Raw genomic sequence first — 27,577 nt, forward strand, 5'->3', positions numbered from 1 at the left:
TCTCTGCTGCAGGCCCCACACAAAAGCCTGGGGCCTTGTCTCTCTGTGTAAGATCTGAACTGAGGGGAGGCTTGTTATCTCTGTGACAGAAGAACAGCTGCACAAGGCATTGTACCAGAATCAAGCTGCAGGGCCTGCATCCAGTTCCACATTTGTCCCATTCCCCAGGGCCCTGGGCAGCCCACTGTGTTGTCAGACTCCTCATCTGCTGTGTCCAAGTTCAGAGAACTCATTGTACTTCAAATCTTCTCAAGGTAAAAATCTCTTTGCCATGTCTTTGACCATGAGAGGGACAGGGAGGGAGATCTTGGTCAAAACGTTCCACCAGGACTGTAGGGAAATTTTGGGGGCTCCCACAAATTTTGGATAGTAAAGAGTAGAGTCAGAAAGAAACTAAGAAAGAGAGAAATGCGAGCTCCCCACTTTGGGTTGGCTCTATCTACTGATGAACACACTGGCTATTGTAAATAATGCTTCAGTGAACATAGGGGTGCACACATCTTTTTGAATTAGTGCTCTTGTTTTCTTTGGAAAGATACCCAGAAGTGGGATTCCTAAATAATATGGTAGTACTGTTTTTACTTTTAAAGAAGTCCCATACTGTTTTCCATAGTGGCTGTATCAATTTATGTTGATTGCCCACTAATGTATATTTTGAGGTAGATGATGAACTTGGAAGTCCCAATCAATTTACAGCAAAAAGATAAGTTATAAGTTAGATTTTTAAAATAGATAAATAGAAACTTCTAGACACTTATCTATTTATATGAACAAAGCGCATGCGGAGAAGGTGACAGAAAAAATCTTACAAAGATTCTCAGAAATACTTATTGTCCATATAGGAGCTAGTGGGAAAAACTTCACCTCTATTTCTTTCCTATACTCTAAGAATGTCCAATGAAATGTATAATCCCTAAATAAACTGTGGGAAATTCTGAAAGAGATGGGACTACCAGACCACCTGACCTGCCTCTTGAGAAACCTGTATGCAGGTCAGGAAGCTACAATTAGAACTGGACATGGAACAGACATGGTTCCAAATAGGAAAAGGAGTATGTCAAGGCTGTATATTGTCACCCTGCTTATTTAACTTATATGCAGAGCACATCATGAGGAACGCTCGGCTGGAGAAGCACAAGCTGGAATCAAGATTGCTGGGAGAAATATCAATCACCTCAGATATGCAGATGACACCACCCTTATGGCAGAAAGTGAAGAGGAACTAAAAAGCCTCTTGATGAAAGTGAAAGAGGAGAGTGAAAAAGTTGGCTTAAAGCTCAACATTCAGAAAACGAAGATCATGGCATCCAGTCCCATCACTTCATGGGAAATAGATGGGGAAACAGTGTCAGACTTTATTTTTCTGGGCTCCAAAATCACTTCAGATGGTGACTGCAGCCATGAAATTAAGAGACGCTTACTCCTTGGAAGGAAAGTTATGACCAACCTAGATAGCATATTAAAAAGCAGAGACATTACTTTGCCAACAAAGGTCCGTCTTGTCAAGGCTATGGTTTTTCCCGTGGTCATGTATGGATGTGAGTTGGACTGTGAAGAAAGCTGAGCACCCAAGAATTGACGTTTTTGAACTGTGTTGCTGGAGAAAGATTCTTGCAAGTCCCTTGGACTGCAAGGAGATCCAACCAGTCCATCCTAAAGGAGACCAGTCCTGGGTGTTCACTGATGCTGAGGCTGAAACTCCAATACTTTGGCCACCTCATGCGAGGAGTTGACTCATTGGAAAAGACTCTGATGCTGGGAGCGATTGGAGGCAGGAAGAGAAGGAGACGACAGAGGATGAGATGGCTAGATGGCATCACCGACTCAATGGACATGGATTTGGGTGGACTCTGGGAGTTGGTGATGGACGGGGAGGCCTGGCATGCTGCTTTTCATGGGGTTGCAAAGAACCGAGCACGAATGAGCGACTGAAATGAACTGAAATGAACCTTTAAGTAGATGAGCGTAGGGTCTATACAACAACTAGGAGAAGAAATCTGAAAATCCAGTGCCCAGAATGAAATGTGAACTCACTTCTATTCCATCATACCTTAATGCAAACATAGAATGCTTTGATCCAATTGCTCTATCAAAGCACTCTGGTCCAGGGGGCATGACTGCCGTCCACAGGCACATCCAGTCACAGACATTTTAGCCAATGCTTTGAAGTCAATAGGTTTCTACTAAACACACACACACACACACACACACCTAATTTCAGCTTTTCTTAAATACTGGAAGATTGAGTTTGTGAAACAGATTAGCAGTTATAACTTCCAATTTATTTATGCTTCCCCATATTCATTTGCATAATTCGCAACCATTCTAATTTTATGCTTGGGCATTTTACTTGCTTTGACCAATGGAACCAGAGTAAATACAATTCAAGCAGAGATTTAAAAATAAATTGCCCATTGGAGATTTCTCTCTTGCTTTCTAGTAACAAGGAGACCTCAACCTTGTAAAGTAGTCAGTTGAAGAATGGGAGGTGCCACAGAAAGAGACCTCAGGCAGCCCAGCTGAGGCCATGATAAACCAGCCCACCCCAACCCAATCCACTAGCTAACAGCAGATGCCTGAGTCACTGCAGCCATGATCAGTCAAGACCAGTGCAGACCATAAAAAATACCTAATTGAACACAGCTTAAATGACTAACCTTTAGAATTATCAGCTAAATAAATGGCTGCTTTGTAAACTGGTTTTGAGGTTGATTTGTTTTGTAGCTTAACTGATTTGTGATTTATGTTGTGGCAACGTGGTCCTAAGGCCATGTGCCCACCCATGTGTGGATACAGCCTTCACCCACTTTATCATTTATGATAAATGCCTCCTCCCATAGGTATTTTAATGAACCCTTATTTTAAAGCTTTGGAGGCTGCACTTCCAAAAGAAAAGGTAACATTGATGGTAGATCGAACACTCAGATCATCATTGCTTCCCAGGAAAGGAGGGCTAGAATTTGGTCCTATGTCTATACTGACTTATAAGGGTGAATCATGCCCAGGAAAATAAACCAAAGGTAGACTTCAGTGTGTGGTATAGACCTAGGAGAAGTGTGCAGATAACCAAAATATGTTGATTTTGTCTTCCCCTCCACCACTCCTTATGGAGAGAACAGGTGGAGGTGGAGGTGTTTTATCAGAGACAACTAAGACTTTCCAAAGTAGGGAATATAACTGGAAGAGACAACTCCCTCCTCCTTCTCTCAGGCACCTTCAGCAGTAGGGAAAACTTCCCTCAAGGAGTTTCTGGTTCTGACCATCAGTGAAGTCAGCAGTGTTCATTGCAGAGAGAGAAGCACGTAATCAACACTGGAAAACTTCAGCGTGGGACAGACACAAATACCCTCTTTCCAAAAATAACAAGGGGAAGTGATCTTGAAAGGAAGATAACAGTTGACTACCACTGGTCGTTTCAAGAAAAGAGCTTCAGAGAACGCAGACAGCTTCTTGCGCTTTTAGTTTATTCAAGAGAGAAGAGATTAGCTCACTATGACCTGGGGACTGTTTGCCCCAAGAATGATGTATGAATGACTGGGCACAGGCAGCTTCTATCAGGGGGCCTAGATGAAGAGATAAGGGTTTCCCCCAGATGTTGCTCACAACAGACTTTGGGATCCTTTATTCACAGCAGAGTTTTTCAAGTTTCTTTAGAGAGAGGACTCATTGGAAGGGTCATCAAGTTGTCCAAAGAATGAGTCCATCAGTGGGAACAAAGGGGCTGTCAAAAGCAAGAGGAGTGTATCCTGGGGCCAGAGGGCAGCATCCACTTTTCAGCTTCTGTCTGAAGACCAAAGTAACCCACCAGGGAGTCACAGTCCACCTCAGAGGTCAAAGTCTCCTCTCCAGAGTCTCAGCCTGGCCATCAGGGGTGACTGTCATCTTTCCAGAGGGTATAGTCACCTTCTCAGGGACTCCAGCCTTCCTTCCTGGGGGTGTGACCTTCTGTCCAGTCTGAAGGTGCACGGGACCCACAGCTATCCCTCCAGGGCTCACCGCCAGATGGCCCACAGTGGTCAGGGGCTTCTCTCCAGGGCTCTCAATCTTCCCTTCTGGAGCAGCAGTGTGCCTTCCAAAGGATAGAGGGGTCCTTGTAGGGATTGCAATCTCACCTCTGGGGGTTGTGGCCATTGTTGCAGACTTTCTTTTGGTCTCAGTGGCCACAGGCTCTCCTCCTGGGGGCAAAATGCCCAAACCAGTGGTCAAATCCCTGGTCATAGTTGGAATTTCAGGGCCAATTCTTGAAGAATTCACAGCAGTTGAGAACCAAAATTTTGGTGAAGGAGTTGAGCTGAACTCTAGAAGAAATCAACAGAAAAGGGTGAGATTCCTACCTCTTCCTTCCCATCCTGTCACTGGCAGAACTAAAGCCACTCCAGGGCTGAAGTACCAGCTCCCAAACCAGAAGCAGAGAATTTCTGAATGCACCCACTTGTCAACACAGATAAAGTCTCCACACACAGAAGCCTGGCTTCCCCACCTAAACATATCAACAAGATCCCACTCAGTGGATTTGCTACATTTCCAGTTGAGTGACCCCAAGCAGAAGTCTGTCAGTTCTCTATGCTCAGCCCCTCACTTTGGCCGTCACACTTTGCACAAGACATTGAACCTGAGGTCTATTTCCTAACTTGTGGAATCCTCAGGAAGAGTCCTTTTGTGTCCCCCACTTGGGAGGCACAAGGAACAAGGCTGAGTGCAAGGAGGTTGCCCTAGAAAGCATGTTGTAAAGAATTACGTTGGCTTTTCATTTCAACCCCTTATTAGCTGTATTATCTTTCTGAGTCCTGGTCTCCTCACAAAATGAGGGATATAGTCCATCTCCAAGGATGTTACAGATTTAGAATGCCAGGTTCCATCTCCTAACTGCCAAAGTGTATAATAATGTCATGAGTATAAGGATTATTCCCATTTTGTAGATGGGAAAACAAAGCTCAGGGAGTTTAAATGGAGCAGGCATCAAAACCAAGATTAGAAAGCAGACTGGCCTGGCATCAAAACTTATTCTCTTCCTTCATTGTCATTTTGCCCCAACAAAGCCTTTAAATCTTACAGAAGGGACCCACCCAGTGGTTTTGAAACTGCCAACCCAGCTTCCAGGTCATAGCTACTCACCGTCCTTCACCAGAAGATAATTCAACATGTAGACAAGGGGGAAAGGGCCAGTGCCACAGAAAGCGCCCGTGACATCATCCAGGTCCAATGTCCACACCATGGCCCCCCCAAAATGCTCTCGCTTTATGAAAAATGCCTGAAAAAGCAGTGGTCAGTCAACCTGCTGTACCAGCCATCCTCCAGACTGAGTACAGTGGCAAAATCAGATAGACTCTCAGAAGGCAATATGGTAGGATGCTTAACCATCTAGCCTCTATTGCTTATTAGCTATGGGATCTTGAGAAAAAAAAAAAAAGCTACATAAGCCTTGTGTGTTTTAATTGCCTTCTATGTAAAAAAAAAAAAAAATGGATAACATTTCCAACATTTTTAGGATCCAAAGAATTCCTATATGCACATATTACAACATAGGTGGAAGTGGAAGATACAATGCTAAGTGAAATAAGCCAGTTACAAAAGAACAAACACTATGATTCCATTCATCAAGGTGCTTAGAGTAGTCAAATTCAACCAGATGGAAGGTAGAGTGGTGATTACCAGGAGCAGAGTGAGGAAGGAGTGGGGAGTCATTTCAGTTTGGAAAGAGGAGAAAGTTCTGGAGGTAGATATGACGGTTGCACAGCAATGTGAATGTACTTAATGCAACTGAATGGTGACTAAAAAATGAATAAAATAGTGAATTTTATGTTATGTATATTTTACCATAATTTTAAAAAGATTTTTTAAATCATACATGTAAGATATCCGGAGCAATATTTTTCACATAGTACATGTTCATAAATATTAAACATTGTCTGGTTCCCCAGCCTGCTAATCACCATTATCATCATATTAAACTGGAGATATTGCTTTATTTTTAAAAAATCATTTCAACATATCTTATGACATAGTGATGCTATAAAAGAGGAATAGAATGGATAATATCATATCTTTTACACATAAAAGAAAATGAAGTGTTTTATCCATGATTATTAAAACCTCAGATTTAACTAAATGGAAGTTGTTTAGCATTGAATCCAGATTTTCTTATTACTCTACCAGAGTTCTCTTGTAAGGCTGATGGAAAAGATTGTCATATGCAAATAACATGACTTGGCCAAATCAGTTGGCTTCTTTCTGGGGTTTAATTTCCCCAAATGTAAAATAAGGAGGAACCAATTATTGCGAAGTTGGAAACTGAAGATTTTGACTTTTTTTCTACTTTTAGGCTAACAAGTTAACCTGTCAGTTTTTTTTTTTCAGTTTTATTTATTTATTTTTACTTTACAATATCGTATTCGTTTTGCCATACGTTGACATGAATCTGCCATGGGTGTACATGTGTTCCCCATCCTGAACCCCCTTCCCACCTCCCTCCCCATCCCATCCCTCTGGCAGTTTTATAGGCACATACATGCACACGCACATGAGTGCGCACACACACACACACACACACACACTGTACACACAAAGGCCTCATAGAAGCCAGAGAGAAACTATGTTGAAGCAATAAAGGACCAAGTTCTCACCTTGTAACTAAAGCTGATGGCATCATCATAGCCAACCCACTCTTTCCCCTTGAAGGCATATGGTACATACTGATCATCAATCCAGCGTTTATTCATTCCCTCAATGAAGGAACAAATCTGCAGGAGCATCAGAACAGTGATCAGCTGTGTGGTGTTCCATGAAGAGAAGCACCAACAAAGTGTTCACACACAGGGGCAAAGACTTCCTTTCTATTTTGGATAAATTCTTACTCTTGCTTATTCCTTTCTCTAATATCCATGATGGATAAACAGGTAGAGAACCAAGGAGTGAGTGGCAGCCTTTGTAAATAATGTCAATACCAAACTACTACATAACAAACCTGAGTCTAAACGAAACCTGTACCTTTCTCAAAGACTTTTCATAAACAAGTATCTCCTTTGCTCATTAAACTAACATAAACTGATCCATCCAGGTATTTATCAAACTAACTTTTGAATCTATAATAAATGTGAAGAGCTGGAAGGCAGGGAAAACTACGTTATTACATCAAAAAACCACTGAATGTAGACTGGGTACCCAACATTGTGCTGGAGACAGTATGCTGCAAAGATACAGAAATGTTCCTTTTGGTATGCAGAAGCTAATATGGAAGTTATTACTTTTTTGTTCATTAAAGGTGTTATCAAAACCTCTTTAACTCCCTTGACTATGTCAAAACCTCTTTATGCTCCCTTGACTATGTCATCTTTCATAATCATGCTTCACTGGATTAGCAGGGAAACATCCCCAGGAGCAGGCACAGTGCAGAGATTGGAGAGACACCAGCGTCTCCATTACCATCTCAGGCAAAGCTGCAACTCTCCCTCTGGTTCCTGCTGTTCTTTGCCTAGAAGGTTCTTCCTGCCCATCAGGATTCTACTGTGCTTCATAGTTCTGCTCAAAATCCACCAACTCCACACCCTACGGTCATGCACTTGGTGCCTCTTACTGTCTTCTCTTATGTTCCACATTCCCGTGGATCCATGTCTCTTCCCCTCACTCAACAGCAAGCTTTGTTGAGATGGGGATTCAAGCATGGAATTCAGGAGGTGGAGGAGAAAGAATCTGTGTTGGGGGATGTCTTAGAATTGTCTCAAAATAATTGATAGTGAGAAGGAAGGAGTCAGGAGCAGAGAAGAAACAAGACTGGCCATGAGCGGTTAATGTCTGAAGCTGGGTGAAGGGCATTTGGGCATCAAGGAGTGAGAGGATGTTATACTATTCTTTTACTTTTGCACATGTCTGATTATATACATATGGTAGATATTAATTATGTTTATTTAGGACATATAGTAAGTGAGGATTGACTTAACTGCTATTTAAGAGTCTTCTAAGGGGTGAAATATCTGCCCTGGGTCCATGGCTCTTTCAGGGGACAGAGGATGCTATACTATTCTCTTACTTTTGAAAATATTTGAACTTTTGAAAATATATATATATATATCTTGCAAATATTAATTAGATTTATTTAGGCCATATAATAATTCAGGATTGACTTAAATATTATTTAAGAATCTTCTAAGGAGTGAAATATCTGTCCCCCTCCATTCAGACTTCACCCAGTCCCTCACCTCTTACAAAGGGCTCAAATAACTTCCCCCAAAAGAAAAGAGAGTATCCCAGAAAGTGGATGTCTCTTGCCACAGCAAACCACCTCCTTGCCTGTCTTTAGCCCTCAGTCTTGCCTTGGTCCCTTGTCCCTGCTTTGACCCTGGGCTCGGGTGTGGGAGCCCTAACTCACAGACAGAGGTTCCCGTTCCCGTCACCTCATAATAAGCCAAGAAGCCAGCTTGCTTGGTGTACTTCCCTGGAGATGCTGGTCCCAAAGCTTCTGCCCTCAGCTTATTCTGAGAGGCTCTGAGGAGGTGAAAAGTACGTCCATAAGTGGGGAGCCCCATGAGGAGCTTCTCAGGTGGGGCCCCAAGCTGTCGCCAGTAATTCATGGCATATGCCTGCAGGAAGGAAGAACACAACCCCTCCTTGTTAGCAGGAGCCACTGGCTTGGCTCAGGGGTGCATGTCTGGGCTGCCTGACAGCTTTCCTTTTCTTACCAACGATTTGGGGTCTCCAGGCAGAGAGAACAGAGGGCTATTGTGTCCTGTGACCTTTTCCCAGCTTCCGTGTAAGTCGTAAGACAAGACGCTGATGAAATCCAGGAGTCTATAAGGGGCAAAAAGAGGAGTTATGAAGATCATGCCAGCTAGACTTTCACAGCACCAACTAGCTAACTAGCTGAACATTGGCCACCCAACACCCCTGCCATCTCTGTCGACTGAGATGGGACTGGGGACTGCCTGAGCCATGCCCCACATGTGAGAGGCTGCCCTGGAACACACAGCTGGTGAGGGACAGCAGTGTGTCAGGACCTATGCCCTCCGGAAAGTATCCAAGGGAGTGGATGGGATCAGAATAGGAAACAAAGGCATTTGGGCTGATACAAGTGTAGCAGAGGTCTGCATAAATAACATGTGTAATCAGACAGCATAAAAGTGCATCCATCTTTCTACTGTTCAAGGAGCCAGTGAAACTCATCTCTTCCAGAAAGCTTTCCAGATGGTGAAGTGTAATTGAGCCTTACCAAGTCACAGTGTAGAGGTTAGCATGGATTATCTAATTTAAATTTAATCTGGTTAATGTCCTAATTACCATAATTGTCTCCATTTTAAAATGAAAAAATTGAAACTCACGCAGTTACCTAATTTGTCTGAGGTGACCCAGCTGGGTGAAAGTGGAGTCCTCAATCCTGCCTGGCTCTAAGACCAACACTAGCCAACTCAGCTCACTGGGTCTCTCACCTCTCCTGACACTCTGCACCCACACTCCCTAAGTGTCGTCACACACAGCAATAGCATCATCTCTTATATGTTGCATCTACCTCAGGGAACCTATCTGATAAAGAATTTCAAATTTTAATTGTGAAAATGATTCAAAATCTGGAAAGCAAAATGAAGTTACAGATAAATAAACTGGAGAAAAGGATTGAGAAGATGCAAGAAAGGTTTAATAAGGAATTAGAGGAAATAAAAAAGAGTCAATATACTATGAATAATGCAAAGATGAGATCAGAAACACTCTGGAGGGAACAAACAGTAGAATAACAGAGGCAGAAGACAGGATAAGCAAGCTAGAAGATAGAATTGTAGAAATAAATGAAACAGAGACAGAAAAAGAAAAAAGAATTAAAAGAAATGAGGACAATATTAGAGACATATGGGACAGTATTAAATGCCCAAACATTCGAATCATAGGAGTCCCAGAAGAAGAAGACAAAAAGAAAGACCATGAGAGAATACTCGAGGAGATAATAGTTGAAAACTTCCCTAAAATGGGGAAGGACATAATCACCCAAGTCCAAGAAACAGAGAGTCCTTAACAGGATAAACCCAAGGCGAAATACTCCAAGGCACATATTAATCAAATTAACAAAGATCAAACACAAAGAACAAATATTAAAAGCAGCAAGGGAAAAACAACAAATAACACACAAGGGGATCCCCATAAGGATAACAACTGATCTTTCAGCAGAAACTCTTCAGGCCAGGAGGGAATGGCAAGACATACTTAAAGTGATGAAAGAAAGTAACCTAAAGCCCAGATTACTATACCCAGCAAGGATCTCATTCAAATATGAAGGATAAATCAAAAGCTTTACAGATAAGCAAAAGCTGAGAGAATTCAGCATCACCAAACCAGCTCTCCAACAAATACTAAAGGATCTTCTCTAGACAGGAAACACAGAAAGGGTATATAAACTGGAACCCAAAACAATAAAGAAAATGGCAACGGGATCATACTTATCAATAATCACCTTAAATGTAAATGGGTTGAATGCCCCAAGCAAAAGACAAAGACTGGTTGAATGGATACAAAAACAAGACCCCCATATATGTTGTCTCCAAGAGACCCACCTCAAAACGAGGGACACACACAGACTGAAAGTGAAGGGCTGGAAAAAGATATTCCATGCAAATAGAGACCAAAAGAAAGCAGGAGTAGCAATACTCATATCGGATAAAATAGATTTTAAAACAAAGGCTGTGAAAAGACACAAAGAAGGAAACTACATAATGATCAAAGGATCAATCCAAGAAGAAGATACAACAATTATAAATATTTATGCACCCAACATAGGAACACCGCAATATGTAAGACAATTACTAACAAGTATGAAAGGGGAAATTAACAATAACACAATAATAGTGGGAGACTTTAATAGCCCACTTACATCTATGGATAGATCAACTAAAGAGAAAATTAACAAGGAAACACAAACTTTAAATGATACAATAGACCAGTTAGACCTAATAGATCTCTATAGGACATTTCACCCCAAAACAATGAATTTCACCTTTTTCTCAAGCGCACATGGAACATTTTCCAGGATAGATCACATCCTGGGCCATAAATCTAGCCTTGGTAAATTCAAAAAAACTGAAATCATTCCGAGCATCTTTTCTGACCACAATGCAGTAAGATTAGATCTCAATTACAGGAGAAAAACTATTAAAAATGCCAACATATGGAGGCTGAACAACACGCTGCTGAATAATGAACAAATCATAGAAGAAATCAAAAGAGAAATCAAAATATGCATAGAAATGAATGAAAATGAAAACACAACAACCCAAAACTTCTGGGACACTGTAAAAGCAGTGCTAAGGGGGAGGTTCATAGCAATACAGGCACACCTCAAGAAACAAGAAAAATATCAACTAAATAACCTAACTCTACATCTAAAGAAACTAGAAAAGGAAGAAATGAAGAACCCCAGGGTTAGTAGAAGGAAAGAAATCGTAAAAATTAGGCCAGAGATAAATGCAAAAGAAACAAAAGAGACCATAGCAAAAATCAACAAAGCCAAAAGCTGGTTCTTTGAGAAGGTAAATAAAATTGACAAACCACTAGCCAGACTCATCAAGAAACAAAGGGAGAATCAAATCAATAAAATTATAAATGAAAATGGAGAGATCACAACCGACAACACAGAAATATAAAGGATTATTAGAGAATACTATCAGCAATTATATGGCAATAAAATGAATAACTTGGAAGAAATGGACAAATTCCTAGAAAAGTACACTTTGCCAAAACTGAACCAGGAAGAAATAGAAAATCTGAACAGACCCATCACAAGCACGGAACTAGAGGAAGTAATCAGAAATCTTCCAGCAAACAAAAGCCCAGGTCCAGACGGCTTCAGAACTGAATTCTACCAAAAATTTAAAGACGAGCTAACACCTATTCTACTCAAACTCTTCCAGAAAATTGCTGAGGAAGGGAAACTTCCAAACTCATTCTATGAGGCCACCATCACCCTAATCCCAAAACCTGGTAAAGATCCCACAGAAAAAGAAAACTACAGGCCAATATCACTGATGAACATAGATGCAAAAATCCTAAACAAAATTCTAGCAATCAGAATCCAACAACACATTAAGAAGATCATACATCATGACCAAGTGGGCTTTATCCCAGGAATGCAAGGATTCTTCAATATCCGCAAATCAATCAATGTAATACACCACATTAACAAACTGAAAAATAAAAATCATATGACTATCTCAATAGATGCAGAGAAAGCCTTTGACAAAATACAGCATCCATTTATGATAAAAACACTCCAGAAAGTGGGACTAGAAGGGACATATCTCAACATAATAAAAACTATATATGACAAACACACAGCAAACATTATCCTCAATGGTGAAAAACTGAAAGCATTTCCCTTAAAGTCAGGAACAAGACAAGGGTGCCCACTCTCACCACTACTATTCAACATAGTTCTGGAAGTTTTGGCTACAGCAATCAGAGCATAAAAAGACATAAAAGGAATCCAAATTGGAAAAGAAGAAGTAAAACTCTCACTGTTTGCAGACGACATGATCCTCTACACAGAAAACCCTAAAGACTCTACCAGAAAACTACTAGAGCTAATCAATGAATACAGTAAAGTTGCAGGATATAAAATCAACACACAGAAATCCCTTGCATTCCTATACACTAATAATGAGAAAATAGAAAGAGAAATTAAGAAAACTATTCCATTCACTGTTGCAATGAAAAGAATTAAACACTTAGGAATATATCTACGTAAGGAAACAAAAGACTTGTACATAGAAAACTATAAAACACTAGTGAAAGTAATCAAAGAGGACACTAAAAGATGGAGAAATATACCGTGTTCATGGATTGGAAGAATAAATATTGTGAAAATGAGTATACCACCCAAAGTAATTTATACATTCAATGCAATCCTTATCAAGCTACCAACTATATTTTTCACAGAACTAGAACAAATAATCTCACAATTTGTATGGAAATACAAAAAACCTCGAATAGCCAAAGCAATCTTGAAGAAGAAGAATGGAACTGGAGGAATTAACCTGCTGGACTTCAGGCTCTACTACAAAGCCACAGTCATCAAGACAGTATGGTACTGGCATAAAGACAGAAATATAGATCAATGGAACAAAATAGAAAGCCCAGAGATAACACGCACCTATGGACACCTTATCTTCGACAAAGGAGGCAAGAATATAAAGTGGAGAAAAGACAGTCTCTTTAACAAGTGGTGCTGGGAAAACTGGTCAGCCACTTGTAAAAGAATGAAACTAGAACACTTCCTAACACCATACACCAAAGTAAACTCAAAATGGATTAGAGAGCTAAATGAAAGACCAGATTCTATAAAACTCCTAGAGGAGAATGTAGGCAAAACACTCTCTGACATAAATCACAGCAGGATCCTCCAAGACCCACCTCCCAGAATTTTGGAAATAAAAGCAAAAATAAACAAATGGGACCTAATTAAAATCAAAAGCTTCTGCACAGCAAAGGAAACTATAAACAAGGTGAAAAGACAGCCTTCAGAATGGGAGAAAATAATAGCAAATGAAGCAACTGATAAAGGATTAATCTCCAAAATATACAAGCAGATGCTGCAGCTCAATTCCAGAAAAATAAGTGACCCAATCAAAAAATGGGCCAAAGAACTAAATAGACATTTCTCCAAAGAAGACATAAAGATGACTAAGAAACACATGAAAAAATGCTCAGTTCAGTTCAGTCGCTCAGTCGTGTCCGACTCTCCGCGACCCCATGAATCACAGCACGCCAGGCCTCCCTGTCCATCACCAACTCCCGGAGTTCACTCAAACTCATGTCCACAGAGTCGGTGATGCCATCCAGCCATCTTTCTAGGTCGTCCCCTTCTCCTCCCGCCCCCAACCTTTCCCAGCATCAGAGTCTTTTCCAGTGAGTCAACTCGTCGCATGAGGTGGCCAAAGTATTGCAGTTTCAGCTTTAGCATCAGTCCTTCCAATGAACACCCAGGATTGATCTCCTTTAGAATGGACTGGTTGGATCTCCTTGAGAGTCCAAGGGACTCTCAAGAGTCTTCTCCAACACCACAGTTCAAAAGCTCAACATCCCTCATAATCAGAGAAATGCAAATCAAAACCACAATAAGATACCATTTCATACCAGTTGTAATGGCTGCTATCCAAAAGTCTACATGCAATAAATGCTGGAGAGGGTGTGGGGAAAAGGGAACCCTCTTACACTGTTGGTGGGAATGCAAACTAGTACAGCCACTATGGAGAACAATGTAGAGATTCCTCAAAAAACTGGAAATAGAACTGCCATATGATCCAGCAATCGCACTCCTGGGCATACACACCGAGGAAACCAGAATTGAAAGAGACACATGTACTCCAATGTTCATTGCAGCACTGTTTATAATAGCCAGGACATGGAAGCAACCTAGATGTCCATCTGCAGACGAATGGATAAGAAAGCTTTGGTACATATACACAATGGAGTATTTTTCAGCCCTCAAAAAGAATGCATTTGAATCAGTTCTAATGAGGTGGATGAAATTGGAGCCTATTATACAGAGTGAAGTAAGCCAGAAAGAAAAACATGAATACAGTATACTAACACATATATATGGAATTTAGAAAGATGGTAACCTTAACCCTGTATACGAGACTGCAAAAGAGACATAGGTATATAGAACAGTCTTTGGGACTCTGTGGGAGAGGGTGAAGGTGGGATGATTAGGGAGAACGGCACTGTAGCATGTATATTATCATATGTGAAATGAATCACCAGTCCAGGTTCGATGCATGATACAGGATGCTTGGGGCTGGTGTACGGGGATGACCTGGAGGGAGGATATGGGGAAGAAGGAGGTGGGAGGGGGATTCAAGAAAGGGAACACATGTACACCCGGGGCGGATTCGTGTCAATGTATGGCAAAACCAACCAATATAATAATATAAGGTAATTTGCCTCCAATAAAATAAATTTTTAAAAAATAAAATAAAATCAGGAAACATTTGATTCTTGAATTTTGATAGAATGAGTCCAGAACTGGCATGTCCAGAGAGATATGAGCTCCCTCCATCTGGTTTTGTGACTTTGGCATGAAGTCCTCTGCTCTGAAAATGGGCCCTGACTGGGCATTCCTGTTTTTGTTTCAGAGGCAGTAGTTGGTAATTCACCCATGTCTCTGATGCCAGCTCTCTGGCACCCAGTGCACATCCACAGGGGACTCCAGCAGAACAGAGGTCAGGTCCCTGGATTCGCTCCTTGAGCCCCAGCTATGGACAATGCTGATATCTACCCAAAGGGATTCTGTGGTGTGGTCTGGTGCTCCATCACTCCCCTCTGATCTCCTCAGGAAAGTCCGGGCTATAAGGAAAGATCCTTATCTCCACCTACATTCGTGCTTAGCTCACCTCCTACAGGTGCTCTCACAGCAGGGCAAGAAGTCAAAGTTCCAGGACTGTGCTGGGCACCTCTGGGTTCTGAGCCCAAGACGCCTTCTTCCCTCCAGTGCCCTCCCACCAACTTCAAAGGAGCACCCACTCACCTGCCCAGAAGGCGGGCATCATATGCTTTCTGGATGACATGGGGATCCCCAGAGACGGCAGCAGACAGCAGCAGCCTTGGGCGCATGGTGAGCTGGGCCTCATTCTTGAAGGCCTGCAGGAGCTCCTGGGAAGAGAGAAGCAGATGAGAGAAATGGACAAAGCAGAGTCGAGTCTGGGAAAGCAGAAGTCATCCAGGAAATAATCTTCCATAATAACAGAGTCCCTGGAGCCAGGAGAGTAAGACACAGGCCCTGCCCACAGGTTCCCAAGAAACGGGGATATGAGCCAGTGTGGTAAGTCACTGAGCAGAGAGCCAGTGCCAGGAGCAGAGTTCAGACAGCCTGCCTGAGAGGGGCCAGGAGATGCATGGATAAAGTGTCACTCAGGCTGGATGGCTGGGGCCAGGCCAGTGGTGACAGAGGGAAAGGCCTCCACAGGGCCTCCGCTCAGCAGCTGTTTGTCCATACCACTCTTCTGTCCAACCCTGGTCTTAGGCTCCTCATGTGCCCGGGGCCCAGACATGGTCAAAATAGAATCACTTTTGGATACGGGAGTTGCCACACTGGCCTTTTCATCATGAAGGACAGGGAAGCCTGAAACTCCATGGGGTGGCTGAAGAGTCGCACACGACTTAGCCACTGAACAACAACAACAAAGCTGGCCTTACTTCAAGTAAGGAGACAAAGGTCCAGCGGTCACGCGCTGGGCTGCCTCTGAGTCCAGGGTACAAGAAGAAGAGGTCCAGACCATCGAAGCCATATGTCCTCAGGAGGGTGATCACTGAACTGACAAACCTTTCCCGGTTGGAAAATGTGGACAGCATCGTGGTGAACCTGCAGGGGCACCAGGGGTGAGGCCAGGAGTGCTTTCTGCACAACCGTGCTCCCCCCAACCACTCCCTGCAAGGATCTTTGGTTCATATGTGACTGAGGAAAGGAGGGCAGAGCTTTGAAACTCTCAAACCCTTTTAAAGCTCCACCAAGTCCTGGACTTCAGGTTCTAGGCAGGATTTGAAAACCACACCTGCCCCTGCCAGATGGAAGCAGCACTCAGCCTGGGGTGGAGACAGTGGCTCAGAACAGCTCTGCCTTTGAAATGGTCACTCCTGGCCAGTCACTGACTCTTTGCCTGAACAGATAAGGGGAGGGAACGTGAGTAAAGGGCCAGCATTTCCAGAAAGATCTCTGAGCTAATGGGCCCCATAACATGGCACAAGAGGGCCAGGCTCTGACCAGGGGTTCTAGAGTCTTTGCTATTCTGTTTATTAGCTGTTTGACTGTTCTCCATTTTTTCTAATATTTTCTCTTCCATAGTGAAGGCACTATTGGAAAACCTTTAGAATAGTGAAGCTGAACTTTAAGTAATTTGGGGCTAGTCCTACATGCAATGATTAACTAGATTCAGACTTTGGCAGGCTTGGTTCCATTACCTGATCATCATCCCTAGCTGATCATCTCTCAGGAACACCTGGGTGAAATACAGTAAGTTACCAAAGCTCTCATTCTTGCTTTTTTCCTACAAATTTGGAATGCAAACAGCCACTTTAATCCTTTCCCCTATCAATCATGAGATAACGAGTGTAAAGCTGGCCTGCTCCCCTGACCCATCACCTCAACCCCACCCCAGAGAGAAGACCTAACAGCACAGACTCACCTCGAGGTGCCGAAGTTCCACCCCCCAATGGACAGCAGTGTTTTCAGCCCCCTGTTCCTGTGATGAGGGACAGGGTCAGTGAGCTGGGTTCTCATCAGTCATTTGGGAACAGTGGGAGTAGTGGGGATTGGAGGAGGGGGAGGGTAAGGGGGCAGCGGGTGGAGTAACCTAAGGGAGAAAGGAGCGGAGCCAAGGAAGGGGAAGAAGGAAAAGAGACAGCAACCAGTCCACATATAGACCATCTCACCCAGGACCCCAGGCTGTCTAAACCCCCCCCAAACTCCCCACTCCCATGACATTCCCAGAAAAAGAAAAAGGAAAGAGAGCCTAAATTTTTTGTTCACTCACTTTTTTGGTCAGCAAACATTTACTGAGCAATTAATACGTGCCTCTGACTGCTTTAGGTGCTTGAAAAATAGCATTGAACAGATGGACAAGCTCCCTGCTCTCCTCTCCAGAGGCTGTGCTCTAGTAACATGGATTTTCTCTGCCTTCCTACAACCATGCACACAGCGACAGACCACTCCCTAGAGAGGACAGCCCAGGAGGCCTAGGAAGAGAACACTGAGCACCAGCTCTCTGCTGGGCACTGACTCAGCCACTGGGGTACAAAGATCACAGACACCAGCCCTTCCCTTGGGGTTCATTTGACAAATGGTAATGAAACATTAGCATTTGTGAAGCTTTTGTGATGCACAGCTCTCTCCAAAGCATTTGAAAATAGAATCCTGAGCACTGGGCTTGAAGGGTGAATTGGGGGTGCACGGCAGAGAAGAGAGAGGAGCATATTCTAGGCAGGGGCAGAGCAGCCACAAGGGCAGGGAGGCAAGGACAAGCTCAGAGTGCTGATCAACAGGGAGCTCCCGGAACCAGGACACTACAGAGAGCCCTTGACAGGAGGAGGGACACAAGGATCAGAGGAAAGGTGACAACTAACAGAAGAAAAGACTTATTCCTCTTTACCTGTAAAATACAACCCCCACAGACACAGTGAACACACCTCTCCTTGAGCTTGTTGAATTCTGGGTAGATTTTCTCATTCTGGGGATCCTTAGGAACAATCTGATTGTTGTTCATCGAGGCAAAGGCAAATACCAGGTGGGTGCAGAGAAAGGGGTCCAGATCCCAGGGCAGGATAGAGGCAGGGCCAGGCCGACTGAATGCCCAGTTGGTGAAATAACACACCAGCTTGTGGGCAGCACCTGGCAGGGGACAGCAGGCATTATTGGTAGAAACCAAGTGGGGATGGAGCTCAGCATCCACAGAGTGGTGATGACACTGCCTGAGAGGCTAGGCTACTGTAACTGCTCCCTCATACACACTCCAGAGCTACATGGAGGGCAGGTCCTTCCACCACTGCTGGGGTGCCCCGGGGAAAGAATGCCTTATGAAACCCTGGTCAGAATGGATCCAAGAGTCTGGATCCTGGCACAGAGTAGACTCAACAGTGACTGAGAATCCGCTGTTGAGCCGAATTGGGTCAATGATGCCCGACGCAGAGCCAAGGCGGGTACAGGGGACAGTGGACTTGGAGCAATTCTCAGTGGACACTCCCCCCGGCCCTGGAGATGTCCACAGTTTCCTCACCATCATGGTGTTTCAGCACAAGGAGCAGTCCTGCAGGAGACAAAGGAAGAAACACATGCAGATTCACACACACACCCCAGCTCACCCTCCAGCTCCTACAAAAGCAGACACACACCCTTTCCTCCTTCCTCTTCTCTATACTGAGTGGGTGAAGCCAGATCTATCTAAGCTCCTTTCCACTCCAATATATTCTACATGTATACACACAGACTTTGGGACAACCATGACACTGAGAAGTCCCAGCAAAGGTTCCAGGCCAGTGGTTCTCAACCTTGGAAGATAATTTAAACATAGTGATTTCCTGGCTCCTCCCATAGACATTCTGATCAATGGGTCTGAAGTGGAGGCCAGGCATAAAAATACTTAATGTGCAGCTGGTGAGAACCACTGCTCTGATCATTTTCACTCTGATCTCCTTTCACTGTGTCCTGTGCACCTCTACCTAATCCAAGCCCCTGAGGCCCAGGATGCTCCTTGGGTACCACAGAGACAAGGTTATGAAGCCTGACACCTCCTGAACTAAGACATTCAGGAACTGGGACCCACCACACTCACCAACACACAGTAGCAGCTTCCCCATCTCTGTGGTCTGACAGCTGCAGGCCTAGAGCTGGAGTCCCTTTATATGAGATTTCCCAGGTACAACTGTGGGATAGCACTGGAACAACCCAGCTACACAGAAACAAAACCAGAGACAGTGATTAATGCATGGCTGCCCCAGAGTCACAGTGACCCCAGCGTCTTCTGTCCTCCCACCCAGCAGAGCCATAGCTCTGAGATCCAACAAAGCAACAACTCCCTCTGACACTGACACAGAGGAGGTGTCCACGACCGGCCCTAGTGAGCTCAGCACCTCTTCCTGGAATTCATCCCCGCATGGAATGAGTATAAGGAAGAAACACTGAAGGGCAGCAGTGATTCTGTGTTATATTAGTGGTTAGGAAAATTGTGTAATGAAAGCTAAAAATTCCCAACTGTTGACTCAGGAATGGCAAAGTTTGAATCCAAGTGTCAAAAATTAGAAGTTTTAGCATCTGGGGCCAGTTACTTAGCTCTTTGAGCTTTAGTTTCTACACATGTAAAATGGAGATAACACTTGAACTTACCTCATAGCATTTTATACTGATTAAAGACATAGCTACAAGGAGATCCAACCAGTCCATTCTAAAGGAGATCAGTCCTGGGTGTTCATTGGAAGGACTGATGCTAAAGCTGAAACTCCAGTACTTTGGCCACCTCATGTGAGGTTGACTCACTGGAAAAGACCCTGATGATGGGAAGAATTGGGGGCAGGAGGAGAAGGGGACGACAGAGGATGAGATGGCTGGATGGCATCACCGACTCTGTGGACATGAGTTTGAGTGTACTCCGGGAGTTGGTGATGGACAGGGAGGCCTGGCGTGCTGTGATTCATGGGGTTGCAAAGAGTCAGACATGACTGAGAGACTGAACTGAACTGAACTGAAAGACAAAGCATGTGAAAAACTTAGTTCAGTGCTTTGAACTGTGGTGCTGGAGAAGACTCTTGAGACTCCCTTGGACTGCAAGGAGATCAAACCAGTCAATCCTAAAGGAAATAAACCCTGAATATTCATTGGAAGGACTGATGCTGAATGTGAAGCTCCAATACTTTTGCCACCTGATGCAAAGATCCTATTCATTGGAAAAGACCTTAATGCTGGGAAAGATTGAGGGCAGGAGGAGAAGAGGGTGAAAGAAGATGAGATGGTTGGATGGCATCACCGACTCAATGGACATAAGTTTGAGCAAACTCCGGGACATAGTGAAGGACAGGGAAGCTTGGTGTCCTGCTGTCCATGGGGTCACAAAGAGTCAGACACAACGGAGCAACTAAACAATAACAACAAGGGCTCCGTGAAAGATAGCAGTTATTAGAGATGCCACAAGAGTTTGCCCCCAGAGCAGGGTTCTCAAACCCAAATGCTGAGAGGCAGGTAATGTAAATTGGTGAAGTGGACACAATAGAATAGCTCATGCTCCACTTGATTAGAAGAATAGCAGTGCTCCTACCGTATATAGCACAGGGAACTCTGCTCAATGTTCTGTGACAGCTTAGATGGGAAGGGCAGTTAGGGGATAATGGATACATGATATGTATGGCTGAGTCCCTTTACTATGCACTCAAAACTGTCACAACACTGTTAATTAGCTATACTCCAGTATAAAATGAAAAGCTGACAAAAAAGAATAACAATGCAAGCCCAGTGATACACTTCAGCTAACATGAAGTCCTCAGTTGGGAGACATCAAAGATCAGCATTAACAGGAAAAACACTCTGAGTAGCCACTAATTTTTGCCTTGCAGTGAAATGGAACCAATACTTTGGAGGATTCTTCAATTTCTCAAGAGAAGACAAAAATCTGAGTTTTTGAATGACTCAATAATGTTTGAGGCAATATATGAGCCAATGGTAACACTTTCATGAGAGGTATCATAAACCTAAGAAATATAATGAATGCAGTTCTGGACACCTAAGAGTCAATTTTTTTTTAAACACAGTAATAATATGAAGGATAAATAAAATAAGTATATAAGCAAATGTTTTCATGATCCACCAATTTTCTTTTCTGTTACCAAGATTCTCAAACCTTGAGTAGGTCCCATATTTCAGAGTGTGACCCTCCATCACAGGGACAGAAATTTTGTTATCAGTGTACCCAATACACCTGTCTTCTTAGAGATTCATACTGCTCACTTAATCCACACACAATGGAGGGACTAATCAGATGTCAATATAATAAATGACACTGGGAAATAACAATGACTAGTGGTTTAATTTGCTTCATTTCTAGTGTGAAGACCAGGAAAGTGTGACTTGTATCAGCAGTTTGCTTGGTATCATGGAACAAAAACAATAAGTGGTATAGAATGTTTAGGGTGAGGATATTTCACTGAAACCTGGGAAAGCCTGAGGGAATACTCTACCCAGCAGAGGCTGTGTCTCCATTTGTTCATCCCTCTTTGTCTTCCTTTATGTATTCAGTGAATATTTTATTGAGCATAGGCCAGGCCCTAATGGGCTTCCCACATAGCACAAGTCATAAATAATCCATCTGCCAATTCAGGAGACAAAAGAGATGAGGGTTTGATCCCTGGATCAGGAAGATCCCCTGGAGAAGGAAATGGCAACCCTCTCCAGTATTTCTTGCCTGGAGAATCCCATGGACAGAGGAACCTGGAGGTCTACAGTCCATGGGTCACAAAGAGTCAGACACAACTAAGCATATGAACACAGGCCCTGATAGACACATAGGTATGTGCTGATCAAGAAACAGTTTCTGCCCAAGGAACCTCTAGTCTAGTGAATACATAGATCATAACTCCCAGAGCTAAAGCGTGTCTCTCTTAGTCTCTTGGATTAAGACGGACAGGGCATTATTCTCCCCAGGAGGCATGAAGTCAGCCTCGACAGGCAGCTGAGGCCCCTGAGAAGTAAGGGCCCCTGCCCAGGACCCCCGTCCCTTCCCAGATCTCCTCCTGGTCCCAGGTGGCCAGACCTAAGAGTGATAGGAAGAGGCGACTCCTGGGCCAGCCAGAAAATCATCCGAGAAACAGGCACCGTTGGAACTTAGTGTGTGTGAGGGGATGGGAGAAGCAACATGCAGAGGACTTTCTGCCATGGGTCTTTCTGCCAGAGGAGCCGGGCACAGCTTCAAGACTCAGTGGGGCCCCAGGGCCCTGTGCCAGCCTCCAATCGGACCCTGCACATCCACTGGCTCCTCCGGGCACTCAGTAACTATCTGCTCAATGAATTGAAGAGCCTGGGGGCTATGATGGGTCAGTGCCCCTGAGGAAGCATGATGAGAACCTTCCAGGCATTTCCTCCAAGAAATGAGTCTACCTGCAGATGAGGTTGGAAGGGCTTTGCAGACGAGGAGGGTCTTGGTGACCTCCACAGAGCCCATGAGGCCCAGGGCAGTGCTGGAGCACCGCGAGCCCTCAAAACTGATAATACTAAAACCTCACATTCATATAACAATTTGCACTGGGGACGTTTATCATCACCTTCTCTGCCAAGCACGGTTTGGTGAAGATCTTCAGGACAAGGAGTGATGTTTTATATCTTACATTATAGATGAGTCAGCAGAGGTCTGGAGCAGATGGAACGATTTCCTAAAAGATTCACAGCGAGTTAGTGGAGAAACTAGAACTCACACTCAAGAACGACTCCAGATCTGTGGGCTGACCTCTCCTGTTTATGTGTAGACCAAAGGAAGGAATGAAGGAAATGGGGACTTCCCAGGCACTCCCAACGCAAGGGGCACAGGTTCGTTCCCTGGCTGGGGAACTAGGTCCCACATACCACAGCTAAAAAGATCCCACATGTTGCAACTAAGACCCAGTAGAAAAAAAAAAAAAGAAACAGTTTCTGCCCAAGGAACCTCTAGTCTAGTGAATACATAGATCATACCTCCCAGAGGTAAAGCGTGTCTCTCTTAGTCTCTTGGATTAAGTGCAGTGGGAGATACACATGAGTTTTGTTTCCCAAAAGCTTTGAGATCCAATACCTGCTCTGTAGTAACGTTACGTCCACCTGCATGTTCAACGCCACCTTCCATACCTTGGGTTAATGTGAACCTGAATCAGGAGATTACTGAATGCAACACTGGATCAGGTTTGGCAACAACTCACACCATTGGTTAGATCACCCCTAGTGTGGTTTCTAACTCTAATGACCTTCTCAGTTCCTAGCCCTTGTGCCCTAAGTCTTGTTTCTAGGTCTCTGCTTTGATTTCTCTTCCTTGTTTATAAACTGTAGGTACCACACTTGGTTTCTAGGGCCTGGGCCCTGACTCATTCTTGCCAAGCTCCTGGGGCTTTCAGTTCAGTTCAGTTCAGTTCAGTTCAGTCTCTCAGTCATGTCTGACTCTTTGCAACCCCATGAATCACAGCATGCCAGGCCTCCCTGTCCATCACCAACTCCCGGAGTACACTCAAACCCATGTCCACAGAACCTCTAGTCGGTGATGCCATCCAGCCATCTCATTCTCCGTCGTCCCCTTCTCCTCCCACCCCCAACCTTTCCCAGCATCAGAGTCTTTTCCAGTGAGTCAACTCATCGCATGAGGTGGCCAAAGTATTGCAGTTTCAGCTTTAGCATCAGTCCCTCCAATGAACATCCAGGATTGATCTCCTTTAGAATGGACTGGTTGGATCTCCTTGCAGTATAAGGGACTCTCAAGAGTCTTCTCCAACACCACAGTTCAAAAGCACCGATTCTTTGGTGATCAGCCTTCTTCACAGTCCAACTCTCACATCCATACATGACCACGGGAAAAACCATTGCCTTGACTAGACGAACCTTGGTTGGCAAAGTAATGTCTCTGCTTTTTAATATACTATCAAGGTTGGTCATAACTTTCCTTCCAAGGAGCAAGCGTCTTTTAATTTCATGGCTGCAATCAGCATCTGCAGTGATTTTGGAGCCCAAAAAAATAAAGTCTGACACTGTTTCCACTGTTTTTCCATCTATTTCCCATGAAGTGATGGGACCAGATGCCATGATCTTTGTTTTCTGAATGTTGAGCTTCAAGCCAACCTTTTCACTCTCCTCTTTCACTTTCATCAAGAGGCTTTTGAGTTCCTCTTCACTTTCTGCCATAAGGGTAGTGTCATCTGCATATCTGAGGTTATTGATATTTCTTTACTGCCTGCCTTTTAAGACCTCCCTGATGTGAATGCTTGCCTCTCTCTGCTTCTGAGCCTTCTCTCACCCCACCTCCTGCCACCCAGACTCTGCATCACTGAGATTTCCCACGAGTTTTGTTCTCTTCCACCCAGACTCTTGCCAGGGGGGGGGCTGGCTGTTAATGCTGTGCCCATCACAGAGACAAATCTGTTGGCCAGCTGAATCTCCTTCATCTGCACCTGGGTCAGTGCTCTGGACTCCTATTCTGCTACAGTGGGCAAGGCTGGATCCCAGACCTGACTGTCCCATAGCTTCAAAAGTGACTGATGATACTGAGAAGAATGGCAAGATATAACAATGGATGCCCATGAGTGACCCTTGCTTCATTCAGGGGTGACTGTGCCAAAGAGTGGGCTCTGTGTGTAGGAGATGATAAAAAGTGAAATGCTGGGCTATGTTGAAAACCAGTGTGCCATGTCGCTCCTGTCACTCCCGATCCTCCTCCTTGAGTTCTTGCTGTCAAAATACAACCACTGCTTTGTATTTTTACACACCCACCAGGTACTTAGAGCATACTCCTTCCCAATGCTTAACCTGTTCTCATGAAATGAGAAAAGACACGTAGAAATGTCTTTTAGTTGACCTGCTGAAAAAATTCCACGGTAAACAACCCCTCCAAAATTCTACAGCTCTCCACTAAATGAGGGCAAGATCACAGATGCAAAGGGCTTCAGGTTTAGCAAAGCATTTGACCAAATTTTTCATGATTCTCATGTGGAAGAAATGGAGAAGTTTGATTTGAACAAAAGCAACTGGTTGAATAATGTAAGAACACAAAGAGTATTGACTAAAGATCAGTATAAACTTGGAGAGCTTTACCATGTCTCTAAAATGAAGGAGATAGACTAGAGTGTTGTTTCCCAGTATTTAATATAAAAGATGATTTTTGGCTGTGCATTACGATTTATTATTTCCATATTTATGCATTTATTTTAATGTGTATTAGAAAATGTACACTACCCCCAAATTCCATGATTTCATATATTACAGTGTAAAAATTGAGGCCACCGAAAAAGAAATATTTTAATAAATTAGTAAAGGTAAAAACTATTCAATCTCCTTAGAAATCATTTTGAGAACACCACAATCCTATAACCCAGCAACTTCCCTTTTAGAAATTTGCCATGCAGAGATATCTGCCCAATTACGCAAAGAAAGTATGTTCAGTGCAGATTAATTTGTAACAACAATAGCAACAAAAAGCAACAGGCAAATCTCAGCTGACTAAATAACCACTATTGAGAGATACATAACCACACTATTACACGTTCTTATCCATGGAATGGCCTCTTTCTTTACCTTTTAAGCCAGTGGTTCTCAACTGGGCAATACTCTGCCCTCCATCAGACATATGGCAGTGTCTGGAGACATTTTTCATTGTCACAGTAGAGGCACAGGTGGTACTAGTACAAGATGGATAAAAGCCAGGGATGCTGCTAAACATCCTACATTGCACAAGACAGCCCCTCATAAGAATTACCCAGTATTGATGATAATCCAAAGGGTGAAACATCCTGGTTAAAGTTGAGTTATTTTCATTATTGTTCTTTTAATTCTATCACAAACCTGAGATTGTGCATATACTTACCTCTTATTATCCTAGATTTAAAATTAAACAACTGTTTCTTTTTTTAAATTAATTTATGTTGTAGTGGTTTTTGCCATATATTGACATGAATCAGCCATTAGTGTACATGTGTTCTCCATCCTGAACTCCCCTCCCACCTCTGTCCCCATCCCATCCCTCTAGGTCATCCCAGTGCACCAGCCCTGAGAACCCTGTCTGATGCATTTAACCTGGACTGGCAATTTGTTTCACATATGATAATATACATGTTTCAATGCTATTCTCTCAGATCATCCCACCCTCACCCTCTCCCACAGAGTCCAAAAGACTGTTCTATACATCTGTGTCTCCTTTGCTGTCTCGCATACAGGGTTATTGTTACCATCTTTCTAAATTCCATATATATGCAATATTATACTGTATTCGTGTTTTTCTTTCTGGCTTACTTCACTCTGTATAATAGGCTCCAGCTTCATCCACCTCATTAGAACTGATTCAAATGCATTTTTTAATAGTTGAGTAATAATCCATTGTGTATATGTACTACAGCTTTCTTATCCATTCGTCTGCAGATGGACATCTAGGTTGCTTCCATGTCCTGGCTATTATAAACAGTGCTGCGATGAACATTGGAGTACATGTGTCTCTTTCAATTCTGGTTTCCTCGGTGTGTATGCCCAGAAGTGGGATTGCTGGGTCATATGACAGTTCTATTTCCAGTTTTTTAAGGGATCTCCACACTGTTCTCCATAGTGGCTGTACTAGTTTGCATTCCCACCAGCAGTGTAAGAGGGTTCCCTTTTCTCCACACCCTGTCCAGCATTTATTGCTTGTAGACTTTTGGATAGCAGCCATTCTGACTGGTGTAAAATGGTACCTCATTGTTATTTTGATTTGCATTTCTCTGATAATGAGTGATGCTGAGAATTTTTTCATGTGTTTGTTAGCCATCTGTATGTCTTCTTTGGAGAAATGCCTGTTTAGTTGTTGGGCCCATTTTTTGATTGGGTAGTTTATATTTCTGGAATTGAGCTGCATGAGCTGTTTGTATATTTTTGAGATTAATTCTTTGTCAGTTGCTTCATTTGCTGTTATTTTCTCCCATTCTGAACGCTGTCTTTTCACCTTGCTTATAGTTTCCTTCATTGTGCAAAAGCTTTTAAGTTTAATTAGGTCCCATTTGTTTATTTTTGCTTTCATTTCCATTACTCTGGGAGGTGGGTCATAGAGGATCCTGCTGTGATTTATGTTGGAGAATGTTTTGCCTATGTTTTCCTCTAGTTTTAAGTTTCTGGTCTTATGTTTAGATCTTTAATCCATTTTGAGTTTATATTTGTGTATGGTGTTAGAAAGTGTTCTAGTTTCAGTCTTTAACAAGTGGTTGACCGGTTTTCCCAGCACCACTTATTAAAGAGATTGTCTTGTCTCCATTGCATATTCTTGCCTTTGTCAAAGATAAGGTGTCCATAGGTGTGTGGATTTATCTCTGGGCTTTCTATTTTGTCCCATTGATCTATATTTCTGTCTTTGTGCCAGTACCGTACTGTCTTGATGACTGT

The 27,577-nt window shown here is 43.3% G+C and overlaps 2 protein-coding genes across 3 annotated transcripts in view; one reads left to right on the forward strand and one right to left on the reverse strand.

Moving 5' to 3' along the window:
• The window catches only part of CHI3L2 (chitinase 3 like 2), a 271,894-nt gene that overhangs the window by 212,360 nt on the left and 31,957 nt on the right, over positions 1–27,577 (forward strand). The window lies entirely within an intron of this gene.
• LOC129541033 (oviduct-specific glycoprotein-like) lies at positions 3,832–19,320 on the reverse strand. Of its 2 annotated transcripts, none has more exons than XM_055402658.2 (11): positions 19,296–19,320; positions 18,741–18,770; positions 18,154–18,355; positions 17,154–17,210; positions 16,168–16,333; positions 15,500–15,624; positions 8,676–8,784; positions 8,391–8,576; positions 6,624–6,740; positions 5,116–5,251; positions 3,832–4,298 (listed from the first exon to the last, which is right to left on the reverse strand). In XM_055402658.2, the coding sequence occupies exons 1-11, from the start codon at positions 19,318–19,320 to the stop codon at positions 3,832–3,834; spliced, it is 1,620 nt and encodes a 539-aa protein (XP_055258633.2). The 2 variants fall into 2 exon arrangements, with proteins under 2 accessions (XP_055258633.2, XP_088691010.1); XM_088834884.1 differs by having other exon boundaries at positions 17,154–17,214; positions 18,122–18,355.

The sequence above is a fragment of the Moschus berezovskii genome, chromosome 4, assembly GCF_049115385.1.
Source record: "Moschus berezovskii isolate FMDL1 chromosome 4, NW_MosBer_1.0, whole genome shotgun sequence".
In the NCBI taxonomy this organism is placed as follows: domain Eukaryota; kingdom Metazoa; phylum Chordata; class Mammalia; order Artiodactyla; family Moschidae; genus Moschus; species Moschus berezovskii.